The sequence below is a fragment of the Lygodium microphyllum genome, chromosome 28 (assembly GCF_053477565.2).
Source record: "Lygodium microphyllum isolate KBCC chromosome 28, Lygodium_microphyllum_v1.1.10, whole genome shotgun sequence".
Lineage (NCBI taxonomy): Eukaryota > Viridiplantae > Streptophyta > Polypodiopsida > Schizaeales > Lygodiaceae > Lygodium > Lygodium microphyllum.
In genome coordinates, this window is record NC_141162.1 from 81,274,069 (window position 1) to 81,289,496 (window position 15,428).

Genomic DNA, 15,428 nt, shown 5'->3' on the forward strand with positions numbered 1-15,428 from the left:
GTGCAGCCTACCACATGGCACTGCTGCCTGTCCTCTCCGTCTGTCTGCCTGACCCAGATCACTGCCCATCTGCCCTGATGACTGCCAACAACTGCCCGACACACTCTTGTACATGGCGATGCTTCCTTGACTGCCCAAATCTGCATAGCTAGGAGGTGACCAAATCTCTAACAACCCTTGTCAAAAACTAGATGTGGCACAAGACTGAAGGATCTGGAATGCTAATGAAGAACGGCTTAAGGAAGTGCCTTGGTGAACAAATCTGCCAAATTGTCCTCCATCTTGCAAAACTCCACATCAATGGTCTCAATCAAGAACTTCTCACAAAGGAAGTGATAATATATCTCAATGCACTTCATCCTTATGTGAAATATGGTATTCCGTGCCAAGGCTATGCAACTCTCATTGTCACATAGTAGTGAGGTAGCCCCTACCTATGAACAACCAAGATCCTCCAACAATCTCCGAAGCCAAACGAAACGGTCACAAGTGGTAGAACAAGCCGCTTGGTACCCAACCTTTGTAAAAGAAAGGGCAACTGTAGATTGCTTCTTGCTACTCCAAGAAATTTTACTGGTAGCTAGAAGAACAACATAGTCGATCGCATGTGATCAACATCATCAGCCCAATCTGAATGTCACCAAAATGACAAATGGGTTTAATGATTTAATTTAAATTAACTTTAATTCTAGTACCCTTAGCTTTAGGCATGGTACACCAACAATGAAAGATTTGACTTTGGGGCATGCGATGAACAAGTATGCGGCTATGTGGTACAAGGCTAACGAAAAAAGAAACAAGGTGCAACATCAAACATTCATTAAATTGGTAAGTTTACTCCTTAGAATTGAGTTACATTTAAAGTTTTGCCCAATGAGCAGCTCACTTAAGGCACTTAGGTGATTAAGAAGACCCTGAGCTAAAGGTTGTTCAATGAGCAGCTCACTTATGATTAACGATTAAGTGATTAATTAGCCCTTAATCAAAAATGAGATATAAGGACAACCAGTTATTCATTTGGAAACTTGATTTTAGTTTGGAGCATCCCAAGTTTGGAGAGCTATAGCAACAAAAGGAGATGCATGCTTGCTGATTTTTTGCAATAAACAGCAAGAGAAGAGTGTGTCGCTGCCATCCCAAGGTGCTGGATAGCCACAAATCAAACTCTTTCTTCTTGTTTCTCTCCCTTGGGCTGTGCAAAATTTGATTTATAGCATATCAAAATTAGGATCTACTCTTTATAGAAAATCAATGGCTAGGGTCTGCAAAAATTAATAATTTTGGATATGGAATTGCTTTCTAAAGGCATTCCCACCAAAACACCCAATTTCCCCCTTGTTTTGGATTGCCAAATCATTCAAGCCAAAGTGGTGAGAAGCTTATCTATTTATACATTTTGAGTTGTGGGACTATAATTAAAAGCTAAGTTTAGAATGCATTGTTCACTCCTCAAGAGAATGGTATATTGGAGTGGAAGAACATGAGTGTGGTCGAAATTGCTCGAACTATGATGGAGTATTGGCAAAAACCTCAATGTCCACGGGCCGAAGTAGTGACCACTGCGGTTCATATCCTAAATTGGTCACCCACCTCGGTGGTTGTTGACATGACTCCCTTTTATGTATATTTTGGACCAAAATCGGATGTTTCTTATTTCAGGGCATTAGGGTGTGATATTTATGTTCACATTTCAAAGAAAGAGAACAGTTTGAGCCGACATCCAACAAAAAGGTATTCGTTGGCTATAACTCCCAATCATAGGGCATAGACTTTACGATCCCATCTCACGAGATGTTTGTAGATAGGAACCAAGACGTTTCGTTTGTTGAGTTACAAATATTAAGGTTCGGCTTAGCTTTACATTTGAGATGATTCACCTTGATCAGATGTCCTATTTTTTGGGTTAGATCTGGGGCTTTGTCTCTTAGCAGAAGTATGCACTGCAACTAGTTGAACAGTTTTGCACTAATTAGACATGGTCTATGGCCATGCCTATAGATCGTACCATCAAACTAGCCAAGTATTCCCATGGTCAACCCTTCAATGAGCACACACATAGATATGTTGTAGGGAAATTGCTCTAGTTGATTCACAATAGGCCAAACTAAGCTTACACAATGCCCTTGCTTAGCGAATATTTCAATGCACCTAAAATGTCACATCGGATTGTTTATTTGCGTGTTGAGATATGTTTAGTGTAATCTAGTTGATTCATAGTAGGTTAAACTTAGCTTTTACTCGATGCTTTGCATAGCTAGTATTTCAATGCACCTAAAATGTCACATCGGATTGCTTATTTGCATGTTGAGAATAACCAAGCCAACTCATGGGAGACAAACTCTCCACCTTTGTCGTATCTCACTGTCTTAAACTTCCACCCCGAACTATTCTCCTCAAAGATAAGTCAATTCTTACAACAAGAGAAAGCTTCTATTATAAAAATAGAGACTCCCCTTGAGGGACTCCATCTCCATAGGTCCACACAAATCTATAGAAACAAGCTCCAAGGACTCCTTTGCCCATCGAGAAGCCTTGCTGAAAATTACATCTCTATGTTGTTTACGCCAAATGTAGGATACACATGGGGGATGGCTCACCCCAACATCTGGCAATCCACGCACTACTTGGTTATGAGCAGCCTTCCAAAGGTACTATAGTTGAGGTGGCTGAACCAAGAATGCCACAACTCGATCTAAGACTGTGAAGAATGAAGTAAGGAAGCTTAGCCATGGAGCTCCACATCTTGTAGATACCACTTTCCTCGTGCCCTTCACACAACGTTCTATCTTGCCATCAAGAATCCTAAAGGAATCTACATCACACTTCACCCTGAGGCTAAGTCCACAAATCTTATTCACTAAAAGAAGAAGATAGGTACATGAAGAACCTCCGAAGTGAAGGCAGCATGATGCCCATATGGAATAAGCCACATATCACCCTTGCCTTGTATACATACCAAAGAGCTGTCACCAATCAAAATGTGCCCATGCATCACATGCATATGGGCAATACCATTTGGAGAAGGCAGCATGTGGCAAAAAGTAGCACTGTCTATAATCCACTCTCAAGTTTGTGGGGCTATCAATGCTACATCAGCCAAAGCGAGTGCATAAGGCTCAATCACTTCTAGATAAAGAAAGGCCATTGATGAAGGAGCAGTCACAACTCCTCAGTTCTTTGTAGTCTTCTTTTTCTCCTCCTTATCCTTGTCAAGTCAATCCTTCTTCCAACCTGTCTTATCACGTGTAGCAAGAAGACCCCTTGTTCTTCTTGTTTTTATCATCCTTCTTCTTCTCCTTGGTTTTTTTTCTTTTCCTTTTTTTTTGGAAAATCTGTCCTATAAGAGCCTCAAATTTTTGAGGATTGAGACCCTTCAATTACTACTCTTGGTCCAAGACCATAGGAACTAGCTCTTCCCACTTAAGGGTCTCCATCAACCCTAAAGCAATCAAGGTGGAATAGAATGCACTAAATCGACCATATCCTTGAAATTAATGGCCTTTCCAACATTTTGAACCTACATCTACAATTGCCCAGAGCTTATTCACATGCTCAATTATGAAAGCAAACTTATTTGGGTTCAAAGTCTGCATCCGCACCTCCAAAGATACTCTTCATCACAGTCGTCCTATTATAAAGCTAGTCTAACTCCAACCACATCTCATGAGCATTGGTCATGCTCGATATGAGCAATCACAAATGATTTGCAAGAGAGAGAAAGGTACAAGGAATGAAGGCATTCAGCTTGTCCCAATGGGCCTATACCTTTGCCAATTGTGCCTTCTCCTCCTAAGAAAGGATGGAAGAGTCCTTCATAGCCGAACGATCAATAGCCTTAGTTACAAGCATTGCCGAATAATAAGACTCTGAAATGGCTAACATCATCGCCACCAAAATGCAAAAGTTGTTCCCTTCAAGCTTCTTATCATGTGGAAGAGCCAACAGTACCAAGCCCTTGCAGTCCACAATAGCCTCAATCTCCATATTGTCATCAAAAGACATGGTCACTTGAATAGCCCACACAAGAAAATGGGTAGCTACTAGCCCCTCTGACTCTGAAAAGGTAGCCTACTACTAGGGTTTCCTTCACTTGTCCCGAGCTTGTCTTAACCGCTGGAAGCAATTAAAATCTTAAATCTGCTATAAAAGGCCTAAAAACACAAGCTTCCTTCCTAGTTTGACAACAATTCATGCGCAAAAACAAAAATTTAATCTCCTTTCCCATGCATCTCTACTCGCTCCAGCCTTGTATCGATGTGTAGAGCTCCCACTCTCCCTCAAAACACCAAAAACCCAGCCTTGTATCACATTGAAATCTACAGTCTACTCTTTAAGTTTGCCCACAATCAATCAGCTCTCCAACACTCTATTACCATGTCAAAGTAAAGCAAAGTAGAAGCATATAGCCAAACTAAAAGAAAGAAGTGAATGTGGAGAAAGAGGGGGGGAATGTTGAAAACTATAGTGAATGTATGCTAAATACAAAAGGCAGTAAATACAAGGGGCTACGAGAAATATCCAGCCAGCACTAGCCAATCTGATGATTTTCTCTGTTGAACGACTTAATGCCCTCGAGGCTTCCCTGTGGGCGATTTATAATCCTCCTACACACAGATGGCTGAGTGGTCTCAAGTGGCGGTCACACTTGTATCATCTTGCATCACACTTGCATCCTTGTGGAGAGGGATTGGAGGCACTATGGCTTAACACGCACATGATGGTACCCTCATGGTATTGGACTTTATTCCCATGGTCTCATTATGGGTTTCATTGCCCATTTATGAGTTTGAGTTCTTTGTCCTCTAAGTTTATTATTCATTGTGTTCAAGCTTCGTGCCTATGTTTAATTGCTTCCACTTCCATTGTGTCTCTCACACATGGGACTTACAGGCTGGAACTTGGACTTGGTCTTTATCAAGGATTGAAACTCTTCTTGAATTGCTAGTCACTCCTCAAGAAAGATATAGCACACTATTTTGTAATCTAGTATGTCAACCTCCACTTGGTCTAAAATTTATAAAAACATGGTCAAAAAATTAATCTCCCAAAATTGGATAGGCCCATGTGTAGAGCCCCCTCATTGACCAAGAGATATATAGCTCCATATGGAGCTGAAATGTCGATGGTTCCCTCGAAGAATGAAATGGCTTCCAAAAAAATTGAGATAGCCCTCTAGAATTGAAATGTCCACTTTACACTCAAAATATTGCCCTATAAGACTGAATTGTCCACTCTAAAGTCCCACAAACATGTATATCATTTGAAGTGGCCTTGCTATACTATGAATGTTATAAATTTATGAATAAAGTAGCATATCCTCCAAAAAAATCAGCATCCAAGCAAAAGAAACATCACCATGCATGTGGCAAGTGAACCAACCTTCCTTCTTGGAAAGATTGGTAAATAACTTGATTTAATACTAAGTACAACAATAATAAAATTCACATAAACCGGAAATGCAAATGTTACCACTTAATCTTGGACATTGAACATCCCGTTGGTCCCAAAAAGTGGTACCTCTTATGGTATTTCTTTAACTTGTATTGCTAAAGATTGAAATACACTAAGATCCAGCTTGATCTCCTTCAATCTTCAATACATCTTGCTATCCATAGCAACCAATAAGCCTTCAAACCAATTTGCCCCTTGGTTTACTTGGGGATTGGCCTTCAATTTGCTCCTTGAATAGACAAAGTCTACAACAAACTTAATGTTGTTAATGTTGGTTGGCTGGCATCTTGAAATTCTACTACTAAATTTCAAGTACTAGGCCCAAAATTTTGAGCCCTCTTTCCAAGGTGGCTAGTGGTAATTCTCTATTTAAGCACTTAACTACAACAATCAACACATGAATATAACTTGAAATGCACAAATTATCTTAATAATCTTGAACATTTGATACCTTGTTGACCCCAAACTGGCGCCCCTTTCGGTATTTTTTTAACTTGATTGCTAATGGAATGAGTACAAGCTGAGATTCACAATCTCCTTTGTTGTTCTAGAAAGCCTCTTTGCTATAGCAACAGTCATCAATCAATTCGGTTGCCCCTTGATTTTTCACCTAGGACTTGCACAAATAGAACCACCAACTGGGCAAATGCTACCCCAAATTACAATGAATGGACTGGCATCTGAATTCCCTGACAATTACACAAATTTCAAGTGCTGAATTCAATGTACAATGCCTTCACCAATTGGCATGGCCCCCGAGGTGGCTGTTAAATCCTAATTTCTGCAGAAATTTAAAGTTTACAACAGAGATCTCTTTACTGTCCACCAAATTTGGTTGAGATCTACTCAAAATGGCTGAGAAAAGCCAAGATGAGAGAAAAATCTGATTTTCTTTGTGAGAAAACCCTAAATTCTGCTTGCTGCCTGCTCCAGCCTGCATTTAATGCAATCGACTACCTACTGCCAAGCACCTCCAAAATATTGTAACCTGATAAGCAATGCTATTGCCAACCCCTAGAAGGTGACTTCCTGCTGTCCCCTACCTATTGAAGCCCCCAGATGGCTATCTTCTGCAGCAAATTGCTATTCTTTGATCAGAAAATGGACAAGCAGCTCTCTCTCTCTCTCTCTCCCAAGCTGTAAACTAACAAAATGGCTGAGACCCAACCCCCAAAAACGTTTTCTCAATTTGCATGGGCACTTTTACCAAGTGGCAACCTTCTAAACCTATTTTTCAGCATTATCCAACCATTTAATTAATTTTCATGATTAAATAATCCTAAAAATTAATTTCAGCCCTTCTGACCCTGCCCGAAATTAAATGCGCCTATCCATAATTAAATTGGCTAGGCCATTTGCAACTTGGAGTGGTCCTCTACCTCTGTTGACCCTTAGACTAGTATTAATTAATTAATTAATGCTAGTCCCAAGAGTCACTACCAACACTTATTGGCCAAATAACTATCTCAAGGTCAAAACTGACCCCCAAAAGCCCAACTAGCATAACTTATCACAACTTTTGCCTTTGACACCCACTGCATCCTCGGCGTCCTTGGCCTATTACCATGAAATAACTACCATGTGCATCAAATGTGCTTAAACAACCTTGCACATTTGATTAATAACTTAATCAAATGCTATCAACAAGATTAAAGCATCTCAAAATTTCACGTCCTCATGACATCTCGAGACTAAATTTGGCTCAAATCTCTCGAGGGAAGTTGTGAATTGGCTAAAGAATGGAGAGGAAGTTGGGGAGAGAGAAATTTCAAAGTTTCATAACCGAATTTGACCAAAATTTAATGCTTTCCTGCTATGAATGGCTGATTGATTGCAACCCACCATTTACAAGAGCCCCACACGTAGTCACCCACTCTTCTGGACCCCAAAGTTACTGTCACTTGCTTATAGACAATCTATAGGTGCTGTTACCTACCTCCAACGGCCTCCTAATTAGGGGTTGTTACCTGCCTATAAACAAGGTATAGGGGCTATCACCTGCCTCCAATGGCCTCCTGATCAACTAGGGTTAGCTATTTGACAACCTCCAATGGCTTGGCCCATTACCGATAGAAAATTACAACTCTTTCTCCTCCTCTTCCAACCTCCATAATGCTAAAATGAGACTCCAATAGGCTCTAATAGTCTTTCCATTGCATGGGCAAGTTTTGCCAAGTGGCAACTTTTAATTACATTTTTCCTAGCCAATTCATCACCCAAGTATTCTTGAGCATTTATTAGTTTAGCATAAATTTATTAATTAATGCCTAGTTCCTAATGTCACCACTAACATTAATGGCTAATAAAATCTTCTAGGACAAAATCTGACACCACATGCCACCTACTACCTGTAAAGAATAACTTATTATAACTTTTATTTTTGGCACTCATTGACTTCTCACTACGTCTTTGGCCTATCATTTTAAAATAACTAACTTGCACATCACATGTGCACCTCACATTTGCACATTTGATTAACACTTAATCAAAACTTCACATCCTCGTGACAAACCTCCCCCATCAAATTCTTGCAGTCACCCTCTATTATACTGTAATTTATTAAAAGCATCTATTGTCACTACTCGAAATAAATGCTAGCATCATAGTCAAACAACATGTGCACCTATTGCTTAACTATGCTCGTGCCCTCTACATGTCTGAAATCTCCACCACTTAAAATAGATATGATCCACATAGATGAATTATAACCATTGTCAAAAACTGAGGATGATGCATCCGCATACCAAAACCCAACATGGTTTTGACCACCAAGGCAAAGTAATGCATAAGCTGAGCATAAACAGTGCCTCATAGCAATGACGTACCACATGATACTCGTGAAGCATATATCAACTGCAAACCACATGCAACTTAGAGAAACGCACTTCTATGGCATCACCTACAAGTGCACATTGCATGCCATCCAAGTATCCACACATGCCTTGCAAATGTATATCACATCTAAATGTACGTTCCATGTATTCCATGCATACTAGCAACCTTGCAAATGAATAGTTTCAGAGCCCAGGTGCAAACCATACTCATTTGCATTCCAAACCATAGTGACTAGTACATTGAATAGTGATCCCAATGGCAAAAATACAATCAGTGTATAGTTATCCTGGATGCAAACCGAGTACATCTGAGATCCACTACATGGTCGAGCCGTCCATCACCGAAGAAGTGGAGGTACAATCTCCCCCTTGAGCATTAGAAATACTCTACACCTCCTATGCTTTGCTAAGCTTGAAAGAGCTCGATCCAAAATTAGCTCTAACGGGAACATATCAAGGTAAGGTACATCACTCAAGGTGATCTACCAGGTCACCCTCCTCCATACATTTGTATCCTTTCATAGGTAAAACAATCCTAAAAGTTCACCAAGAAACACATGGATACTTTACATCTAACTCTTTACTTGTTCCAAAACCTCCAGTAGGTTCTAGACCTTTGTCTCTCTAGACCATATAGATCCTTGGAACCATCACATTGTTGTCCCAAAAGATATATTGGCTATATTTCCCTCATGGCCAATACTATATGGAGCATTTGCATGGAGCATTTCCATGACCAACATTAATACCATGAGTCCCAAACATAGTAGCCTATATATATGCATTGCCAAACTTGCCACTTTGTGGCATCTACCATCATTGCTATACATTGGATTTTTCATTCCACTTGCCATACCCAAATACATTGGGCTTTATATACCATGCATAGGTGGATACATACCAAATACATGTAATCCTTGCATCCCCATGGTTGAAGCATTACCAGCCGTTGCTGGTAAAACCAAATCATCACCAAAGTACCCTATATGAAGATACACTAGGGTTTACACCGAGGAAAACACAACATGTATGACCAAGACTAAAACACAAAGACTTAGACAGAGACAAGTAAAACTTAAACCCTAAGCGCAAAACCCAACAACTCAAAACTCAAACAAAAAGCAAAGAAACTCTGAAGTGAATCAATGCTGTAAATGAATGTAAGAGTGTATAGAACACCCAAGAGCAGAGCAATGCAACGTCAGAGAGTGGCATCCACAAGAGACAAATCCCAAGTGCAACAACCAACAATCGGAGATGAGAGAGTGCTAAATAATGAAGGGCAACAGATTGGTCACTAAAACACAGCAATCAGAGGCTGAAATCTAGTAAACACAGCAGTATATCACTAGAGGAAGGCTGAAAACTAATAACCCAAGGCAGAGAATTGTCAAGCAACAATAGGAGGGGTGTTTACTAATGTAGACGGCCTACTAGACAACAAAAGACACAAGTACTGCAACAATCACTTGATGGGAGAGATGGTAACAACTTGTCGCCTGGCACAAATACTAAAAACACAAGCTAATCAAGTTCTATGATGACACAACAAAGAGAGACCTCCAAACAATAGGGCGATGGCTGAAAACAAGCCACCTAGGGCTACATAGTGATGGCTACAATCGTGACGACTAGACAGCAGATGGTTGGTGGTTGGTGGTTGAAATCTGTACGGTAGAGTGAGAAACCTGCACAAAAGAATAAGGCTAAATAGTGGGCAACCTATCTATTTATAGATGTTGAAAGGTGTCCCAAAAAATTAGGGTTTTGGGGGACCATTGAAACTCTCTTGAACCACACACCAAATTTGTGTTTTTCATTAAGCGTGTTTTGGAGCTGTTAAAAAATGCTAATCAATTGTAAAGCGTGTTTTAGAGACCATCAAACAAAGAGTGCATGCCAGCTGCCTAGTGGTCTACCAAGACTACAGAGGTGATGGTTATTGAAACTAGCCTTCCTTCCGTGGATGGATGGTAAAATCCTAATTACAACTAAATTACAGCAGCAAACAATCAATGCAAATCTGAAAATACAAATTTACCTACTGATCTTGGACAATGCACACCTGATCGGCCCCAAAAATGGCGCCCCTTTCAATATTTCTTTAGATTTATTGAAGAATAAGTTGATTTACAATGGGATTCTCCCAATCCCTTTCGGTATTCCAACTCCCCTTGCTGTGTGATGAATCACCAACAAGTCTTTAATCCAATTTGCCCCTTGATTCGAGCAATCAATTGGCCTTCACCCGCTTTGATGGAAATGGAAAATGCCCCAAATTCAATTATTTACTGGTCCCTCCACTTGAATAGGCTAAAACAGCTTCAATCTATTCAATCCAAGTCTTGGAGCTTCCAATTTTTGGCACGATTCTCGAGGCTGATGCTAAACCCTAATTTTTGCTGCATATTAGGGTTTATAGTTGAGAAATCTGAAACTTCTCAGCCTCCAAGGATCCAAATGCTGAGATCTTCAAAGCAAGGTTGTGAAATAGTTGGGAGATCAGAGGGAAAGCTGTAGAGAGAGAAAATTCAAAGCTTTATTGCGAAGAATGACTAAAAAACAGTCAAATGCAGCTGCTGCCCTGCCACAACAGCTTATAGATGCAAAGAACTGAAGAAAATCAGTCATTTACAGCTACTGCCCTGTCTCAACAACTTGTAGATGCTGTCTCCTGCTATTGATTGGTCTTCTCCTGCCCTTGGCACCCTCAGAAGGTCCTCCAATGGCTGCAAATCAGACTGGCAGTCTCCTCTCTCTGTCCCTTGCAAGCTGAATTTATAGAAATGCTTCTCTCCAGCCTTTAAAGACGTTTTTCAATCTTGCATGGGCATTTTTGACAAGTGACAACCTTCCCAAATGGTTTTTCCAACATTTTTTATAATTAAATATTAATTTTTAATCTTTAAATACTGAAAATTAATCTAATTAAATACTGAAAATTAATCTAATAATTATTTCGATGCCCTGAAAAATAATCTAACTAGCCAATAATTAAATTGGCTAGGCAACTTCCATTCCCGAGTGTCTCTGCGCTATCTTTGACCATAAGATTGGCGTTAGTTACCATTAAACGCCATTTCTCTAGTGTCACCAATTTCTGGCCAAATGGATGACCTAGGCCAACAATTGGCACCAGATACCACCAAGTACATGTGTGGCATAACTTGTAGCAACTTTTGGCTCGTAAATTTACTTTAACCCCAGTTGCACCTCACATGTGCAACATTTACTTAATCATGTGATTAAAATTAATCCACACATTAAGTGAGGTTTCAAAAATACATGTCCTCATGACAGTTATCTTACCAAGGGAATCCAAGTAGTCATCCCAAAGAGGACAGAGCATCAGACAAAGGATGCGTCAATTGCCCAATGGCCTACCAAGCCCTACAAAGATGGATCAAACCATATTGATTATTTTTTTTGTACTGATGGTGGAAAGTTAAGTTTAGGAATAGCAACCGATTAAGTAACAGTGACCCAAAAGACGGGAGTAGAGATGGTATACCCAACACATCACAAAACAATACAAGCTGACCCAACCACTCTGAGGATGTCGATGACAAGGGAAAGGTGAAGTATCATGGAAAGAAGGATCGTAGTGTAATCCGCCAATGAAAACAACTTAGCATCCGTCCAATGGTGCTCTACACAATGGCATGCATAGTATGCTACATGTTGAAGAATACTCATGCAGCAAGTGTCACTTGAATAGTATCCCTCGTGGAAAAATTGTTCACTTGCAATAGCGCTCTAGTACAAAGATGATGAAATCATGCAATACATGGGGAAAGGTACAACAAGGGAGGAAGATTGATGTCAAAGACAAGTGCCGAAACCTATAGAATACCAAGAAAGATAGAAACCCCTCTCAACCTGGATGTCAATGCCGAAGAAGGAAGAGAAGCCGAAGGATGTCGGTCTTTGTGTGTGCGGAGAACCATGTGGATGAAAATAATGAGGTATCCCTACTGGAAGATCAAGGATAGAAGCCACCACCATGATAGCATCAAGAGAGATGTTGCACGATCTACCATGTGAGGGAAAGCCTCCATGCCAGTACAAGAGCCATAAAAGGAACCGCACGTATCTCCTATCTCTAGCTCAGGAAGAACTAGTGCAAGCCTATATGTTAGCCCTACACTAAAATACAAAACTCTGCAAAAGAGAGAGAAAATTTGCAAGCACAAAGATTGAGCACTCTTCACAAGATGGCTAGCGAGTCTAAATTAGGGATCAACAACAGAAATTCTTCAATTCCTTGTTTAGGGCTGAATTTGGCTGAGATTTCTTAAGGGAAGCTATGAATTGGCTGAAGAATGGGAAAAAAGCTAAAGAGAGAAATTTCGGAGTTTCATCACCAAATTTAGCTGAATTTAATGCTACCTTGATGTAAATGGCTGATTAATTGCAACCCACCATTAAAAAGGAGCCCCATATGCAGCCGTGTGCCCTTGTGGACCCCAAAATTATTGCCATCTGCTTATAGCTATCACTTGCCTCCAATAGCCTCCTGATTAGCTAGGGGCAGCTCTTTGACAGCCTTCAATGGCTAGGGTGATCACCAATGATCAGAAAATTGCAGCAACAACTCTCTCTCCCCCTTTCCCAACCTCCACAATGCTAAAATGAGGCTCCAACAGCCTCTACTAGCCCTTTCCCTCACTTGTATGGGCAAGTTTTGCCAAATAGCAACCTTCTAATTGCATTTTTCAGTAATTTTTTAACATAACTAGATTTATTTTTAGATTACTAATTCTAAAAATTAATTTGATTATTAAGTCCTACTCAAAAAATAATTATACTAACCAACAATGAGATTAACCAGGCCAATCTGTCACCCAAGTATTTTTGAGCATTGAATTGGCATTAATTAATCAATTAATTAATGCCTAGTTCCTAATGTCACCACTGACATTAATAGCTAATAATCTAGGCCAAAATTTGACACCAAATACTACCTAGTACCTATAACTTTTGCATTTAGCACTTACCAACTTCTCAAGGTCCTTGGCCCATCATTGTGAAATAACTAACTTGCACATGTGCACCACACATTTGCACATTAGATTAACACTTAATCAAATTCTAAGCAAAGCATCAAAATTTCATGTCTTTGTGCCAGCAAGAGAACTCCTCAGTAACCTTATTCACTATAATGCAATCATTCTCTGACATGTGATCAAAAAAAATAACCACAACCAATGAAACAATACATGATCATCATAAGCATCATCATCCTAGACCAGCATATGACCGTCTAATACAATATCAACTCATCTTGCACAACACCTATCTTTGAATGATGACCAAAAATCTATGTCTGATATAAATCCATTGTCATCACCCTGCAATCTTACAAATAATGGTCCCATACTCCATAAGACTGATTACATAGACACTGCCTATTCTAATACGAGCATTGGGCAAACATATGCCAAAGCCTCACATAAATGTTCCAGCTAGAAGGAAGCAAACATCTCCACTTCTAACATCAAGGGCTCATCCTCAAGAAGCCTTCACATGCAGGACCCCACCTTGCCAAAGCTTGGTTGCTGCTTGTGTAGCACCACAACTTGGAACAAACTCAAGCTGTTCCACCATTGTACCCTGGCATTTGCAACACTCTATAGCTGCTCCAAATCTCTTAGGCTGCGTTAGACGACACCAGTTGCAAAAGGCACTCTCTTGATCAGGGAAATGTGGCTAATCGAACAGAAAGATCTGGATAAAAGAGCTGCACTTGGGTGGGAAGGATCTTCCCCTGCCCTACTTCCCCCCAATCTGCACACTTCACAACCCCACATGCCACCTGAATATCTGAGAAATGATGCTCTTGCTACTTGATTACACGTCTTACACATTCCCCCACCCCAAACAAGGCAAAAAAAAAAGGTGGCTTCAAACGGTTAGGGCAGTCGTATACAGTCAATATGACTATAATTCGAATAGCAAAACACTCTGGTAGCAAATTTCCATAAGCATTCAGAACCAGCACGGAAGAAAACAAATTTTAGAAAGTGCAGAGAGTTGCATACTTGGGCAAAGAGATGGGCAATGGCTTGAGGGGGGTTCTGGTATCAAAGAAGCGCTCCCACAAATCGTCCTGCGAGCCGATGTGCTGCCACCAGTGGCAAGTTTGTATCGCAGAGCAGAGATCCTTGATGTCGAGCCTCTTGAACACATTAGTGAGGATGTCATCGGGCATTTTGTACACAGAATTGCCGTCTCCAGGCTTGTCAGCATCGCCCCAAGGGTTCTCGCCTGCCACGTGGCATGCCCCTTTGCCGCTGCCAGATGCATCATCCACAGAACGAGAATACACATAGTTATGATGATGCCTTACAATCGATGGCCTGCGCCGCTTCACATCTCGCGAGATTTCTAAGCCCCAACCAGGGAATGAGAAGGTGAGAGACGATCCTGATTGCAGGGAGGAACGCTCTGGTTGCAGAGAGGGCGGAGGCGCCCTGTTTGTGCTTGGATTGAGGGGGGAGCAGCAACGATGGCGGTGAATTGATGCAGCAAGCTCTTCTTCGAGAGCATTGTCGAGGTCTTCTTCTTCTTCACATGGATCGTCCCCCTCATCCTTCGAGTCCGGACCCTGAGGCCACCTCTCGTCCTGTTCTGCCATTGAAGCCCTTTTGGCGCAGAAATAAGGAGTGAGCCAAGCTAGTCACAGTGTTCGATGTTCATGTTACCCTGAGGCCACCGCTCGTCCTGTTCTGCCATTGAAGCCCTTAACGTGCAGAAATAACGAGTGTGCCAAGCTAGTCATAGTGTTCGATCTTCATGTAACCTTGTAGGAATGAATGAATGAATGAATGAGGCTGGTTACACCCTGCCCAGGACGACTAGGGCAGTGTGCAATCCGCTCGTCAACTAGATTACACACTAGTTGGTGGCCAAGAATACAATAAGACAAAAAATGGCTCAATGTTATGAATGTTTGAGGGTAGATTGATTGGCAAAAGTTGGATACTTGTCAGCTCTAACAAAAACATTTTTAAATGTGAAGGCGTTGTAATTTAGCCATGTGGCCACGAACGGATTCCAAGACAGGGGAGATCCCCCGCCCAAGAGTATCCGACATCAATGAATATCACGACCAATGAAAGTGCGACATGTACTTTAGCATAT

The 15,428-nt window shown here is 40.9% G+C and overlaps 1 protein-coding gene across 3 annotated transcripts in view; it reads right to left on the minus strand.

Moving 5' to 3' along the window:
- Positions 1–15,175, minus strand: part of LOC148011671 (uncharacterized) — a 72,293-nt gene extending 57,118 nt beyond the window's left edge. For 2 of the 3 annotated variants that reach the window (XM_087670759.1, XM_087670758.1), the window contains exon 1: positions 14,327–15,175. In XM_087670759.1, the coding sequence (XP_087526885.1) occupies positions 14,327–14,922 (596 nt within the window). In that variant the 5' untranslated portion in view covers positions 14,923–15,175. The remainder of the gene's footprint in view (positions 1–14,326) is intronic. The other variant, XM_087670757.1, reaches the window with a different exon arrangement.
- Between the last annotated feature and the right edge of the window lie 253 nt (positions 15,176–15,428).